At 45.2% G+C, this 16,143-nt stretch overlaps 2 protein-coding genes across 2 annotated transcripts in view; both read left to right on the top strand.

Moving 5' to 3' along the window:
- LOC147623842 (protein SPA1-RELATED 4-like) overlaps positions 1–16,143 on the top strand; it is a 126,061-nt gene that overhangs the window by 95,501 nt on the left and 14,417 nt on the right. The window lies entirely within an intron of this gene.
- LOC147623843 (uncharacterized) lies at positions 5,482–15,110 on the top strand. Its single transcript, XM_086820048.1, has 4 exons — positions 5,482–5,805; positions 5,854–6,451; positions 10,747–10,898; positions 14,952–15,110. Exons 1-4 carry the CDS (start codon positions 5,557–5,559, stop codon positions 15,108–15,110), a joined length of 1,158 nt encoding a protein of 385 aa, XP_086676174.1. The 5' UTR covers positions 5,482–5,556.

The following is a 16,143-nucleotide window of genomic DNA, read 5'->3' as shown; positions in this document are numbered from 1 at the left end:
ATCGATTGTGTTGTTTCATCCGCCAAATGTGCCAGACGGTGATGCTACAGATGAGCTCCCATCTTGGGTCCACTTGGCCTCTGCTATCCAAGGAGGCACCGGGATTGAAGAGGTAAGAATGGCCAAAATCCGAAAGCAAGCAAGTTGGAGTTCAATGCCCATGCCATCCTCCTCGTAACGTAAAGCCATCTGTGGACCAGCAATCCTAAGGTAGTGATGTTGTGACTGCCGGGGAGTGCCACATCGGATGCAGGTAGGGCGACTTGCAATTGCCTATGCCAAAAAACTGAGGAACAAGGTAGAGAGGTCTTGGACTCTCTAGCGGCGATGACAACGGGTGTGCCGTCTAATCTCTTGGAGCAGAATGCAGCGGCTGAGTTTGGTCAGATAGTGAAAGAAGGGATGCTTGGCCACCTTATGGTGGGGTCTCTGCGATGCCACTCTCCTGGGTCTCACTGTAGCCAAGTAAGAGTAAGAGTGCGGTTCTCTGAGAGCTAGGGATACCACGAGGGGTTGTCTGCAACCTTGAGAGGGGAGGGGTAGATGTGCCATGTGTTACGTGCACCATCTGCCCCAGGGTGCCACGTGGACATTCTTCTTCATCTAAGACATAGTAGCAACCTTTTTCATGGGCCAAGGGCATGTTGTGAGCCCTAGTTTAGGGATAGGTCACTAGGCACTAGCTAGGTCTCAGGGCATGGGTCAAGAGCATGTTGTGAGCCCTAGTCCAGGGACAGGTCATGAGGCACCATCTAGGTCATTAGGGTTGAGTCATGTTGCGCTTGTCACCATTTGGCTGCCCGAGTGGTCTTCCCCTATTTCGTGCCAAGGTATAGGAGGCGAGGCAGATTCGCGTTGCTTGTATTGAGGCCTAGGACTCGCGTCACCTACGGGAGGCCAAGCCTCATGTCATCCGTAGTGTGGCTAGGACGTGGAACCCATGGGACGAGCATCTTAACGCATTGGCGGATCGACGACAACAAGAGTTCAAAGCCTTGCTCCTCACAATACAATTGGTCCCTCAACCAGCGTCAGCAAGTATATCGGTACTTCTTGAGAAATCCACATTGGTAAGTGTGATGCTAATGTTTTACATCAATACATTGCAAGTTTTTTGGTTATTAAGAAGTCCAACCAAGAGAGGACCATGCTAGCGGCTATGTACCTCACGGGGGATGCTAGCGTTTCCCATTGTTGCACTATTGGAGTCATGGACCACTGGTTTCTACTTGTGTGCGGTGCCTTCAGGAGCCACACCACACCCATCTTCAAAGTCACATACCCAGCCGCCGGTGTTGCCACATGCCACCTGGCAGCATTCCAACTAGCTAGCTGCCGCCTTTGAGCTGGCTCCCTTGCAGTGCCTAATGACTTGCCGTGCCTAATGACTTGCCGTGCTGCTACTAGCACATATCCTTGGGCTCTTGTGGCAGCCCTACACATCGTGGTTGCACCAACACCAGGTTTGCTTGAAGCAAGCATAACTATTTATTTAGCGTTGACGGCCACTATCCGTGGAAGTTGCAGACCATTTAGTGACCCACTATTGTTGCAAAGCCTTCATCACCATTTTGGAGCAATTGCTCGGACCCATCTTCTGCGAATGTGCCTTTGCCCACTGGCTTTGTTGTGTCGGCGGGCTCCCACCCTTTGAGGACGAGCTGTTTTTGGAAAAGGGGCCAGCCTCCATCATTCATGTGTGTGATGTCCTCTCTGCGTGTTGCATGCCAACCACGTTGGCCACCATGGGCACCACCTCCTTGGTGTGGTCATCCACCATCAAGTGTAGCAGAAGCGACCAAAAGACCAGGAGCATGGTCGTCAGAGAGTAGAGCAGGCGTTGGCCATTCTCAAGTGCAACAAAGCTCTGGTGGTGGCCGTCGTTGGTGCAGAGTGTAGAAGTGCTCTGCGTGTTGCATGCCAACCACGATGGCCACCATGGGCACCGGCACTACTTTCCCCTCCTTGGTGTGGACATCCACCATCAAGTGTAGCAGAAGCGACTAGAAGACCAGGAGCATGGTCGTCAGAGAGCAGAGTAGGCCTTGGCCATTCTCAAGTGCAACAAAGCTTTGGTGGTGGCGGTTGTTGGTGCAGAGTGTACAGCTTGGTGGGTGTCATCAATGCAGGCAGATCGTCAAGCGTAGAGACAATTGCATTCGTCGTCGAGCCTTCAAGCGAAGAAAAAGAAACGAAATTATTTAAAAAAATAAGTTTTCTTAATAGCCCTAAACCTAATCTTATTAACCCCCTCTTTAGTGTTGAAAAATTAATATCTTAACCCTTTCTCTTTCCTCCGCTGTCATCGTCGAGCGGAGAGACAGTTGTAGCCGTCATCGCGCCTACAAGCGAAGAAGAAGAAACAAAATTATTAAACAAATAGGTTTTCTTGATAACCCTAAACCCAACGTTACCACCCCCCTCTTCACTTTTGAAAAATTAAAATCTTAATCCTTTCTCTTTCCTCCGTTTTCAAAATTTACCGCCTCCCTTTGTCCCCCCCCCCCCCCCCCCCCCCCCCCCCCCTCTCTCTCTCTCTCTCTCAAAAATCACTTTTGGTTTCATAGACCCTTTGGTCCTTTTGAAGACGTTTAGTATATCTTTATTAACTATTGCCTCTCTCTCTCTCTCTCTCTCTCTCTCTCTCTCTCAAAAATGACATTGTCCCCCTTCTTTGTTGCATTAACTATTGCCTCTCTCTTTCTCTCTCTCAATATTTTCAAAAAACTATTATTTTTAACCAATTTTCCTTGTTGTAAGCCTTTCCATGGACTTTGAGATTTTTGGTGGTGCTTCATCCTTGACATCGGGAAATTGAACATCGTTTCAAAGAAAATTGTAATTCATTTCTTTGTTGTTTATGATTCCCGCCAGTTGGTGTGTATAAAACCATGCTTGGGATGTTTATGATGATGGGTGGAGTTTAGTTGTAAGAGCTCCGTGGATCACATCTAGATCAGATGGGAGCTTGGTGCCACCCGACCAGGTGTGTTGGTGTGAGGGCCCATTAGGATACTTGTCGTTATATGCATACTTCCATAAGTTTATCATGCTTATTAGATGGTGGTCATGTAAACATCAAATGTATTGTAATGCTCATGGAAGCATGTGTTGTTGTGTCTCTTCACGGGAGGCGGTGAAACACTTTAAGTCCCGGGGTACTTGTAGATGGCTAGAAAGGATCTTTGGGCATAAGGGGCTCTAAATGTCATGACCCTGTGAAATTTGAACAACACAAGTGTGGGCATGGTGGTCGGTGAGCAAGATAAATATTTCACGATTCATACTTGGGTGCCCGGACAAATGGTAACATGTGTGGACATCCCCAAGTGTGAAGGGGGACCAAGGGATTTAATATTCTAATGTTTCAACCTTGGGTGGTCCCTAGGCATAAGTTTTAATAAATTTAAAAGGGCCTTAGGGCCTTAGATATTCTTATGGATAAATTTGGGGAGAGGCTACTCCATTTTTGGAGGTACACGCCTCTCTCCCCTCTCTCTCTCTTGCTTTTTGGAAAAGGGAAAGGCGGCTGGCTGCGTGGAGAAGAGGACGTGCAGGTCGGCTGGTACAGGTTGCCTAAAGAGGAGCCGTACAGAACAGCAGCTGCAGGTCAGCTGGTACAGGTCGGTGCAGGCCAACTGGTACAGGCGGCGTTTCATACAGGCGGCTGCCCTGCAGGTTAGCTGGTACAAGTGGCTGTTGCAGGTTATCTGGAGCAAGCGGCTGCAGGGCGACTGGTACAGGCGGTGCACGCTAGCAGGTATAGGCGACGCAGGTCGGCTGGTGCATATAGCTGGCGCAGGTCGGCTGGTGAAGATCTGTACAGGGCAGCTGGCGCAGGTCGGCTGGTGAAGATCTGTACAGGGCAGCTGGCGTAGGTCTGCTAGTGCAGGTCTGCTGGTGCAGGTCTTTACAGGACAGGTGGTGCGGGACAACTAGTACAAGCGGTTAACAGGACAGCAAGCGCAGCCTGAATCCTTCTTTGTCTCTCTCTCTCTCTCTCTCTCTCTCTCTCTCTTCTCTCTCTCTCTTCTTCTCTTCCCCTCGTGTGAGCTCTGGAGGGCAAAGGCAGGTGGTTGCAATTTCAAGACAGCATACTCTATACTCTCAGGGCTGGTGTTTTTGAGGAGGATTGGACTAGGGACTGCAGTGAATCTGCTGAATATCTTTCTCTCTCTTTCCACTGGCTTACGACTGCTTCAGAGTTGTTTCTTCTGGCCCTTTGTGAGAGGAGGGGTGTGGTAGTTTGAAGGGTGGAAACAGAGTTAGATGGTGGATTTGTTCTTTGGCTGAGTTTGAGGCTATAATCATGGAACAGCCAGATGCGTGCTCAAGGCTTCCCTGTTGCATTGTCTTGGTTGATTAGAGGAGATAGCGGTGTGTTGCTTTTGTGGGACACAGATCTGTATGTGTATCCTCTATGCTAAGAGGTCTTGAGGGTTGCCAAATTGGACATGCAGGTTTCTTTTCCTTGACTGGCTTTGTTGTACTCAGTGAAGCTTTTCCATTGAAATTGAATAAAGAAATACCGAAAGGGGTGCCAAGCTTTGGGGCCAACAGGTGTCGTTCTCCTTTTTGTTTTTGGAGCACTCTAGCTCTGGTTTACTTGGTGACATTAGTATCAGCATGGAGATCACCCACAAGACCAATCATCTAGCATGGCATACTACCAATAACACTAGCATCGCGCTAGCATGGTAGATAAGATCTAATACCAATAACACTAGCATTGAAATAGCATGGTAGACAAGATATAATACCAACATCGCAAGTATTTATTGTGGTGTCACCTCATGAAACCTGTCTCAAATAACTAGCATGGTATGCATGTCCCCAACTAAACCAAATGAAGGAGAATAGGCTTCAGAAGATGCACATTATGAGGATGTAACGCAGCCAGAAGACATGCCAAGTCAAGAGGAAGATGATGCCATGTTTAAAGCTCGTTTGGCAGGCGCAGCGGATGTGTTTATGCAGCTCACACAAAGTGAATGAAGTTTGCTGAATTTATGAGAGCCCCTTCTGAACCTAAGAAGAAGAAGAAAGAGCGTTCTAGGAACCCACCTTAGGGCAATAGTGGTGCCTTCCCACAGGATCTTGCTTTTGGACCGTTTCCCAACATGCATAACACTTTTGGTGCAAACCCACAGAGTTCCTTTTTCGGACAGCCACCTATTCCGCAACAGTCTATGCATCTAGGCTATTTTGGCGGTGGTTTCGTGTTCCAATCAATGACTGGGGGATACCCTCAGGGAGGCATGGGAATGCAAGGGAATTTTGGAGCTAATTTTGAGCTTGGTATGCAGGGGAATATGTATGGTGGTATGCAGCCCGGAATACAAGGAACATGTATGGGGGCATGCAGCCCGGAATGCAAGGAAACATGTATGGGGGCATGCAGCCCGGTATGCATAGTGGTATGTTTGGAAACATGGGGGGATCAGCAGGAATGTATGGTATGCTAGGTGTGGGAACTCGCAATGTTGACCCTATGATGGGCATGAATTCTGGGGTAGCAATCTTGTGAAGCCACTTCCTTACGATAATCTAACGCCTATGGGTAAGGTGAAGGATTATAAGGAAGGGAGAGCTGCAGTGAAATTTGACACGTTCAGTGGGACCAAAGACAAGCTAAAGGCACTTACCTTTTTACAGCAGTTTGATGCTGCTTTTTCTGGTGGAAATTACACTGAATCCTCTAAGGTGAGAAAAGCTGCGACTTTTCTCAAGGGCAATGCATTGCAGTGGTGGTCCACTCTTCTTTTGCAGGGCATAGCACCATCTACTTGGATACAGTTTAAACAGGTGTTCTCTTCCGTGTGGCTCACATCTACTTGGATACAGTTTAAATAGGTGTTCTCTTCCGTGTGGCTCACATCTACTTTTGAGGTGGATGTAATGATAGCATGGCACAAGTTGGATGCATCGAAGTGTGAAAATCTTGAGGATTATAATAAGAAGTTTTGGGAAGCTTTACTCCCAGTTACTTCTTATCGTGCAGTGCCTTTGTCTGAGCAGGTTGAGAAGTATTGTTGTGGGCTGCCTAAGGAAGTGCGTGACTATTGCATAAAGACTCGAGTAACAAATATATCGCAGACGATAGAGAATGCTATGACGGCAAATGCATTACTCACTGGAGTCTCATTTGGATTTAAAGGAAGTAAAAGCTCAAGCAAGAAATCTGGAAAGTCAGGGCATGCTTCGCGTGATGCAAAAGGGTCTACAGAGAAGCGGTATAAGAAGTTACCAATGCCCAAGAGAACTCCTGAGGAGAGACGGGCTTTGATGGATGCTAGGAAGTGCTTTTTCTGTACTGAGGAGGGACATATGTCTTTTAGTTGTCCCAAGCGTAAGTCCCAAAAGGACTCTGACACTAAAGGGGAGTCCAAGTCTAAGAAACCAAAGCTTTTTGCAGGGTTAGTTCCTGATCTTGTTGGGGAACAGCGAGGTGGTAAAGAGACTGAGTTGTGCAGGGCATGGGGCAAAGTGAGAGATGAGAATGCCTTGATTTTCTTTGACACAGGTGCTAGAGCCAACTTTATCTCACCGGATTTGACTGGCCGATTGGGGATCCGCGCAGAGGAGATGGGGCCTTTGTATGAGGAAAATATGGCTTGTCCTGGGTATGCAGAACCCATTACCCCTATTATTGGGAAGCTCAGGCTTCATGTGCAGGGTCATGTGGACAGTGAGGAGTTCTTTATCATGCCACTTGATGGGTGTGATGTTTTGTTGGGTATGCCATGGTGCCATAGAGTACATGCAGTGGTGGATACGTACAACAGGAAGATTAGTTTGACTCATAGAGAGAAAGAGCATATTTTGGATGTAAAGCTTAAAGGGGAATCTGTTCCTATTGTATCAGCTTCGGCCATTTCATCAGTAATGAAAAAGCATCTTTCCGCGTACTTGGTTTTTGTAAAGGATGCAAAAGATGATGAGTCTAAATCTAATTTGTCTATGTTAGATAAAGATAGGACTGATTTCTTACGTGAGTTCCAGGATTGTTTTTCCGAGTCATTGCCAGGAGAACTTCCTTCGGAAAGGCCAGAAGATCATGCTATTGATCTAATCCCGGGGAGTACCCCACCAAATAGACTGCCATACCGTGTTAGTGCAGCCCAACAAGAGGGAATTATGAGCCAGGTATAGGAGTTGTTAAAAAAGGGGTTGATCCAGCCTAGCTTATCACCCTTTTGCTCACTTGTGCTCTTAGTGCAAAAGAAAGATGGTTCTTGGCGCATGTGTATAGATTACAAGAGGGCGCTAAACAAGAACACCATCAAGAATCGATTCCCTATTTCGAGGATCGATGACATATTGGACCGCTTACAGGGCCCCACAGTCTTTAGTCGGATAGACTTGAAAAGCGGGTATCATCAGATACGCATTAGACCAGAGGATGTGCATAAGACAGCATTTCGAATCACTTTTGGGCTATGCGAGTTCTTGGTTATGCCCCCTTTGGTTTGAGGAATGCTCCTGCCACATTTAACAGGATGATGGACAGGATTTTCCGGCCTCATAGAGCATTTGTGGGCACATTCTTTGATGATATGATTGTGCATTCACGCACAGAGAAGGAGCATAGGAAGCACTTGCCATTGTGTTTGAAGAACTCCGAAAGCATAGGTTGGTCATTAATGGCAAGAAGAGCGAGTTCTTCTTGGAACAGATACACTTCTTGGGGCATATCGTGTCTAAAAATGGAGTCTGTATAGATCCTTCGAAAGTGGAAGCAATTCTCAATTGGCCAGATTTGAGGACCGTGCATGATGTACGCAGCTTTTTAGGATTGTGTTTCTATTACAGGCGGTACATACGGTATTTTGCTGAGATTGCTTCGCCCCTTCATGCGTTAACTAAGAAGGGAACTCCGTTTCGATGGGCTGATCGGGAAATTGCAGCCTTTAAAAAGCTTAAAGAAAAGCTTACTTCGGATCCCGTATTGGTATTACTGGATCTCCGAAAGGCTTTTGTTGTCCAGTGTGATGCATGTGGGAACAGCATTGGGGCAGTTCTCGTGTAGGAAGGACATGTGATAGCCTATGAGAGTCATATATTATAGAATGCCGAGAAGCATTTACAGGTTTATGAGAAAGAGATGTTGGCTGTAATTCATGCTCTTTCTACATGGAAACACTATTTGCTTGGGGCTGATTTCACTCTGCAGACAGATCATCATACCTTGCGTTATTTCCTCACGCAAACTAAACTTTCTGAGAAGCATATGAGATGGGCCAACTTTTTGTCTATGTTCCACTTTCAGATTGTACATGTGGAAGGCAAAAAGAATATTGTGGCAGATGCTTTGTCACGCAAGCCACAGGTCTCAGCAGTTTCACTTGCTTATCATCATGAGCTTGATGAGATGAAAGAGCAGTATGCCCAAGATGAGGATTTTGGAAGGCTCTATGATCAGATGTCTGAGGGTCAGTGGCATGATCATTATACTCTCAGGGATGGCTTTTTGTTGATGCATGGTAGACTGTGTGTTACCACGCAGTTACGACTCAAGGTTATGATTGAAAGTCATGCTCCACCGTATGCAGGTCATAGAGGTATTGACGCCACAGTAAAGGCAGTTGAGGCTTTATTTTATTGGTTGACCTTAAGAAGAGATGTTGATGCTTTTGTTAGGCAATGCATCGTATGTCAGAAGGTAAAGTTTGACTGTCAAAAGACACCAGTGTTACTTCAGCCTTTACCTATTCCAGATAGACCATGGGAGAGCATTGCCATGGATTTTATATTTGATCATCCGAGGACACAAACGGGGAATGATGGCATTTGGACTATCATATGCAGGTTCAGTAAGCAGGCCCATTTCATTCCCGTGCGTAAGACGATCAAAGTTGATCACATGGTGAAGTTGTTCATCGCGAACATCTTCAAGTATCATGGCATGCCTTCGTCTATCATTAGTGACCGTGATCCACGGATGACGAGTTTATTTTGGAGAGGGTTTTTTGACAACATGGGTACAACTCTCAAGTTTTCATCATCATTTCATCCACAGACAGATGGTCAATCGGAAGAGGCTAATTCTACAGTGTTATATCTTCTTAAGTGTTATGTGTCAGAGCACACGCAACAATGGGAAAAGTAAATTCCTTTGGTGGAGTTTGCTTATAACAACACCGTCTATACCTCGACGGGCAAGGCGTCTTTTAAGATTGTGGAAGGAGGGAAGAAGGTACCACCTATTTTGCACACAAAGGATAAGATCTTTGAGGCTGACTAGTATGTGGAGAACATGGATGAAGCTTATTGGAGAGTTAAGTTGGCATTCCAGAAAACTCAGCAAAAGCAAAAGAAAGCAGTAGACCGTCACAGACGTGCATTAGAGTTTGCATTGGGTGCTTGGGTTCTTTTGCTATCTGAGAAAGCTAGGCTCAAAAAGATGAAGGGTAAAGAGTGCTTATTCCCTAAATTGAGCAGCGCTATTATGGACCTTTTCAGGTATTGGAAAAGATTGGTGAGGTGGCCTATCGTTTGAAGCTACCAGACCACTGGAGGATTCACAATGCATTTCATGTGAGTCTAAATAGACCTTTCCGTGGGGATGTGCATGAGGATGTATCAGATGAGGCTCAGCCAGAAGTTGAGGAACTTGATGAGGTTCTTATTCCAGAGCAGATACTGGCACATAAGGAAAGAAAGGTACGAGGTAAAGTTTCTGGTCGCTATCTTGTGAAGTTCAAGAACTATTCACCGATGGATGCGAAGTGAATGGAGGAGGGTGACCTTGCAGATTCACCTCAGGTTTTGCAGCTTTATCTCGATGCCTTTGAGTTGGAGCCGACTCTTGTTACGGCTCATTCAAGTTCAGCAGAGCATGGGTCTGGAGCATTGCCTGATGCTCAAGAGGGGGGAGCACCTCCACTCCCTTGATACAGACAGGCTCAGATGACATCTAGAGGTCGCTTGGTGCAGCTTTTGTCTCACCTGAAGGTACTGATGGCTGACAGTACATCTGTTTATGGGACTTCTATGATATATGTGTACTAGTCACATTGGATGTTGTGGTTGTGTATGGTTCACAGTGGTATACAACTTGGACTATTTCTACACACCATTGGTTTGCAGTGAATGTTGCTACATATGCATGGCTTAGAGAGATTGGGACGTTGATCTTGCCATATTGTACTTTTCACTTTGCATGTCTTGTTGTATCACCAGGTTGCAATCGAGGACGCTTGCCATTTTTCAAGAGGGGGGTATGTCATGAGCCTGTGAAATTGGAACAGCACAAGTGTGGGCATGGTGGTCGGTGAGCAAGATAAATATTTCACGATTCATACTTGGGTGCCCGGACAAATGGTAACATGTGTGGACATCCCCAAGTGTGAAGGGCGACCGAGGGATTTAATATTCTAATGTTTTAACCTTGGGTGGCCCCGACGCATAAGTTTTAATAAACTTAAAAGGGCCTTAGGGCCTTAGATATTCTTATGGATAAATTTGGGGAGAGGCTACTCCATTTTTGGAGATACACGCCTCTCTCCCCTCTCTCTCTCTCTTGCTTTTTGGAAAAGGGAAAGGCAGCTGGCTGCGTGGAGAAGAGGACATGCAGGTCGGCTGGTACAGGTTGCCTGAAGGGGAGCCGTACAGAACAGCAGCTGCAGGCCGGCTGGTACAGGCTGGCAGGTACAGGCTGGTGCAGGTCGGTGCAGGCCAATTGGTACAGGCGGCGTTTCATACAGGCGGCTGCTGCATGTTAGCTGGTACAGGTGGCTGTTGCAGGTAATCTGGCGCAGGCCGGCTGCAGGGCGACTGGTACAGGCGGTGCAGGCCAGCAGGTACAGGCGGCTGCTGACAGGCGGTTGCTGGACAGTTGGTATAGGTCGGCTGGTGCAGATCTGTACAGGGCAACTGGCGCAGGTGGGCTGGTGCAGGTTTGTACAGGACAGCTGGTGCGGGATAACTAGTAGAAGCGGGTGACAGGACAGCAGGCACAGCGTGAATCCTTCTTTGTCTCTCTCTCTGTGTCTCTCTCTCTCTCTCAGGCATGTTCTTCAGGGAGCTGTGGACACCCCCTTCACTGATGTATACCATTTTATACCCCCAGTATGGTACAGGATGGAGCTAGCTAGGTTGCATATCATGATTGTATACTCCATGCATGTAGCTTTACATTCTCCTAGTAGTAGAGCTCCATCCCCTGCACACCTAGATTCAGCTTTTTTTGTTCAGTACTTTTTCATTTTGTTGGGATGACAGAGGATACCCCATACAGGTACTCTGATTTGTCTCATAGGCCGAGTTCGGTCTTTTGGAAGACGTTAATAAAATCTTTCTTTCTTTCTTTCTTTCTTTCTCTCTCTCTCTCTTTCTCTTCCCCTCGTGTGAGCTCTGGAAGGCAAAGGCGGGTGGCTGCAATTTCAGAACAGCATACTCTATACTCTCAGGGCTGGGGTTTTTGAGGGAGGATTGGACTGAGGGACCACAGTGAATCTGCTGAATATCTTTCTCCCTCTTTCCACTGGCTTACGATTGCTTCGGAGTTGTTTCTTCTGGCCCTTTGTAAGAGGAGGGGTGTGGCAGTTTGAAGGGTGGAAACAGAGTTAGATGGTGGATTTGTTCTTTGGCTGAGTTTGAGGCTATGATCATGGAACAGCCAGATGCATGCTCAAGGCTTCCCTGTTGCATTGTCTTGGTTGATTAAAGGAGACAACAGTGTGTTGCTTTTGTGGGACACAGATCTGTATATGTATCCTCTATGCTAAGAGGTCTTGAGGGTTGCCAGATTGGACATGCAGGTTTCTTTCCTTGACTGGCTTTGTTGTACTCAGTTAAGCGTTTCCATTGAAATTGAATAAAGAAATACTGAAAGGGATGCCAAGCTTTGGGACCAATAGGTGTCGTTCTCCTTTTTGTTTTTGGAGCACTCTAGCTTTGGTTTATTTGTTTAATTGTCTAGACTACAATTGGATAGGTGACTACTAACTAGTCTACCGCACTTTGGTTTCTACCAGAGGCCGGTTTCACTAAAAAGGACCAAATAGGGTGCTTAAGTGTAGGCTTTGGTGGATTAGGGTTAGTGCTAGGTGGGAGATAGCCTTAGTCCTATCTTTTTGTATAAAAAAGGCATTATGGAATGGAATGAACAATCACTCGTTGGCCTTCACTTTTGGCTCTTCATGTTTTGCATTTGATTAAACTCTTGTCTCTTATTTAATCTTGATTAACATGCTTAATTAGCTATGAGTTAGAACTTTCACATGGGTTAGGGATGCAATCAAGGAGCAATTTTGATCCTTCTATTAGTTATATGAAAAACGAGCGAATAGATTGAATTACAAGTACATAATCTCTACTTTCACATGGGTTAGGGATGCAATCAAGGAGCAATTTTAGATCCTTCTATTAGTTATATGAAAAACGAGCGAATAGATTGAATTACAAGTACATAATCTCTAAAAGAGGAAAAAACACGGGAGAGAGGATAGTCCCCTCCATGGCTGGCTCCTCTCGGAGGGAACTACCTCATATGTGCCAGCGGGGTTTGGAGAGAAGGGGGGGGGGGGGTGCTATATGTGTTGGAAGGCCTCTTGATGTTTCCGCATGCGGTCGGAACCTCCTTGTAGCTTCCCCCACACACTGGCTGCGGCAGAAGGTATGAATGATATCTTTCCATGTGGCACGAATGGCTCCGTAGGAATTTATGTCATTTTTACAAGGAGTATTAATCTATTACAAGCTTTGGGGGCCTCTCACCAAGTTATCCAAGAAACCAAGCTCAAAGTCCCAAAAGATATCCACGTATCATACTGCTTTATTTTCACACATAAGTTCTCCATAATGTAATATGACACTATTTCTTTGACACCCTTGAGAATGTTACTACAAAGCGATTTGGGACATCCAAGATGGGACATATGTGAATCCATGAAATCCTTGAAACATATAAGCATGTCTTCAATCCGCAAATTTCTCGTGAGATACTGACGAGGTTCGAGCGGCGGTCAAGAGAAAGGTCGCTTGAATGATGTCCAATCCTCAGTTCAGAGAGTAGTAAGAAATTCCACCAAGCACGTAGCGCAATTAAGCCCACCCGAGGAGTGGAGATGTAGCCAAGTGATTGTGCGTATTGTGTGAACCTAGCGGCGGAACATGGATAGATCTGCGACCGGCTTGTGTTTGAGTTACTAATATTTATCCAAGATTATACAGAGTCTAGATTTTTTAATGAATCTAGATAGAGTCGATGTTTATTCTAGAAAAGGAATTGATTTTAGCCATGATGTCCATGTAGATGGGGTCGTTATATTTTGTCCTTTGTAATGGATGATGCTTCAGTTTGTCTTAAGAGTGTGATTTTGCTTTCCCATCATCCTCTACTCTTGTAAATTCAATAGAGCTTCATAATATAATGACATTTTGAGTGTGAAGTGTTTCAGCGTGTTCTTGATTCCCTTTCATCTGATGTAACTATGAATTAAATACGATTAAATTAGATGCTTGGGAGATTTGCTTTAGAAAGCATCAAGGCAGACTCATGTAGATTGATGTTTTCCCTGTTGAATTGTCTCATGGTCTTTGGCACATGTCAATTAGCATGTTGGCTATCGAAGTGGTGGCGATGGCTTCCGGTCATTCCAAGCTTCTCTTTTGGTAATTAAATGCCATAAGGAGGGGTTGATCCATCTTTGACTGTGTGATAAATTTAATGATTAACAAAAACAATGTTTGGTGAAGTCCATAAGTACGCAGAATAAACTACCTTTTGAACCACCACTTCACACTTGTATCAAGGAGAAGCTCAGTGCACATGATCCACACTAGCCACTGTCTCCCTTGTACTAAGAGAGCTATATGGTTGTACATATTGTAGAGTCTGTATGTGTGTTTGAGAGAACACAAATCACGTGTATGGAAAGGAAGTAGGCTGCACCATGAGTATGTAGCTGTTGAAGCAAAAAGCTTACATGGTAACTGAATGTATGTTGAAACGGGCTTTACAGAAACTTAAGGTGGTGGTGTGTTTGGTCCTATTGATTGCATGAAAGAGCACTAACAAATATTAATACAACCAAAGATTATCAAGAGTTTAGGGATTTATGAACTTTTGGACAAGCTTTGGGAAGGAGAGATTATCCAGGATTGGGTTCTGATCACTCTGCACATACTCGTGGGTGCTCCAGCATAGTATTTAGGCCTGGTTTCCACTGGATGGATGCCCGTCGACAGGTCTTCGGAATGACGGGATGGACACGTGTGTGAGAAATAGGCTAAAACACGTTATTTGTGTTTGTTTACACCGTTATTAGATTGGTGGACAAGTTTATTTTGGTCTCCCTATGAGTAAAGCTTTTACACCTCTTCATTATTTTCGGTGCCTGGAATCTTGGACATTACACTCATAAACGTCATTGACCTTAGCCTAGCAAATTTGGGAAAAAGTATGTGCATGACTGGTAGTGGCTAGAAAAAGCATGAACACAAGAAATCATTGTGAAAAGAAAATCCATACATCTTTCTCTCTCTCTCTCTATATATATATATATGTGTGTGTGTGTGTGTAGGGAGCTTGCAAGTTTGCAATTGAATGTGTCATCATTATCAACACATATTTCAGAGATCATCTCACGTGGATTTTGATGTCCTTGATGCTTGAAATTTTTTCTTAAATTGTGTGCATTCCATTGTTGACAATGAATTTGCTTTGAGGCATAAATCTCCCCTTCACTGAGGAAGACTTGACACATGCGTTATATGGTATGGGACGTTGGAAGTCACTTGGTTGGGATGGTTTGACGGTTGAATTCTTTGTTGCCTTTTGGAATGAGCTTAAGCTTCCGATTTTGAACATGATTAATGTTGCATGGGAAACAGGATATATGCCTAATTCTTGGAAAGAAGGCCTTGTGACTTTGGTACTTAAAAAAGTTTAGGGACAATCCTTTAATGTATACCTGGTGATGGAATATGCGAAATATACTTCTCAGGATGTTCTTGTTCTAGAGGTGGATGTAGCAAAAGCTTTTGATATAGCTCAATGGGATTACATAGCTGAGATTATGGCTGCAATGGACTTTGGTTGTAAAATGCAACAAGCTATTTTTGGTTATATAGAGATAGTACTGCCTATTGTGTTTTTGTCGTGATCTTTTATCGAAGTGGACATTGGAAAAATCTGTGCGTCAAGAATGCTCTCTTAGTCATTGCACTATGCGATTGCTACGCATCCACTTTTGATGTAATGGATCTCTTAATTGCACAGGGGTAATTATATGGTTTGCGATTACCCGATGGTTTGCATTTTGTGGCCCAAGCCTTCTTTGGTCTTGCCTAAAAATGATCCAAATGATCTCAAGTGCATCATGAGACCTTTGAAATTGTTTGGTAAAGCGGTTGGACTTTATATCAACTTTTCTAAGTCTAAACTGCTTCTGTTGACTTCTCGTGATTGATGGCCAAGCTAGCATATTCGAAGCTTTCCTACATGGCCTTTACATGTGCGTCTCAGATCAATCATTATGGCCTATGTGTAATTTTACTTGCCGTTGTAACCTTGGACGTCGCCTTGTAGTGCTCGCTTCCACGGTCGTAATGCTTCAGTCAGATCTCGATTCTCCGAGATTGTTTGCTCACTATATGAGCAAAAATCCATAGCACACGAACCCTCTCTAAGGTAAAAAAACCTCTTGCTAAAGTCCACGCAAATGGGGAGGGGGGGGGGGGATTTTGAGATGTCCTTAAGGAGAAGGCAAAAACGTTTTGATGAGGGAAGAGGGGTACTGTTGTAAGTCTCTCCACACGCCGGGGGGGGGGGGGGGGGGGGGGGGTTGTTAATGACACTGCCTCCTAACAAGGGTGGGCTTTCTAAAAGTTGGCTTATTTGAAAAGTGGCAGATGAGCGGGTGTTGCGAGGGGCGGTAGCAAGGGATGGCTGTACTGTAGCAAGTACACTATGCACTGGAACAGAAGGGCAGTACAGATGGCGACACAGCCTTTTGCAGAGTATAGGCTACGCACAGGAATGCGTACTGGCCATGGAGATTTGGCGTAAAATCGATATTGATTCTTTTATGTCTAATGCCCTGGAATTGTTGTAGAAAACCAAGTATCATATGAGAGCGCTACATCTTTTGAGACGATCTTTGGTCTGCACACCTAAAATGCATGGTGGATTAAGTA

Source organism: Cibotium barometz, chromosome 26 (genome assembly GCF_041138505.1).
Source record: "Cibotium barometz isolate CiBa-2024 chromosome 26, ASM4113850v1, whole genome shotgun sequence".
Taxonomy (NCBI): Eukaryota; Viridiplantae; Streptophyta; class Polypodiopsida; order Cyatheales; family Cibotiaceae; genus Cibotium; species Cibotium barometz.
This window is presented reverse-complemented; position numbering and strand designations above follow the sequence as displayed.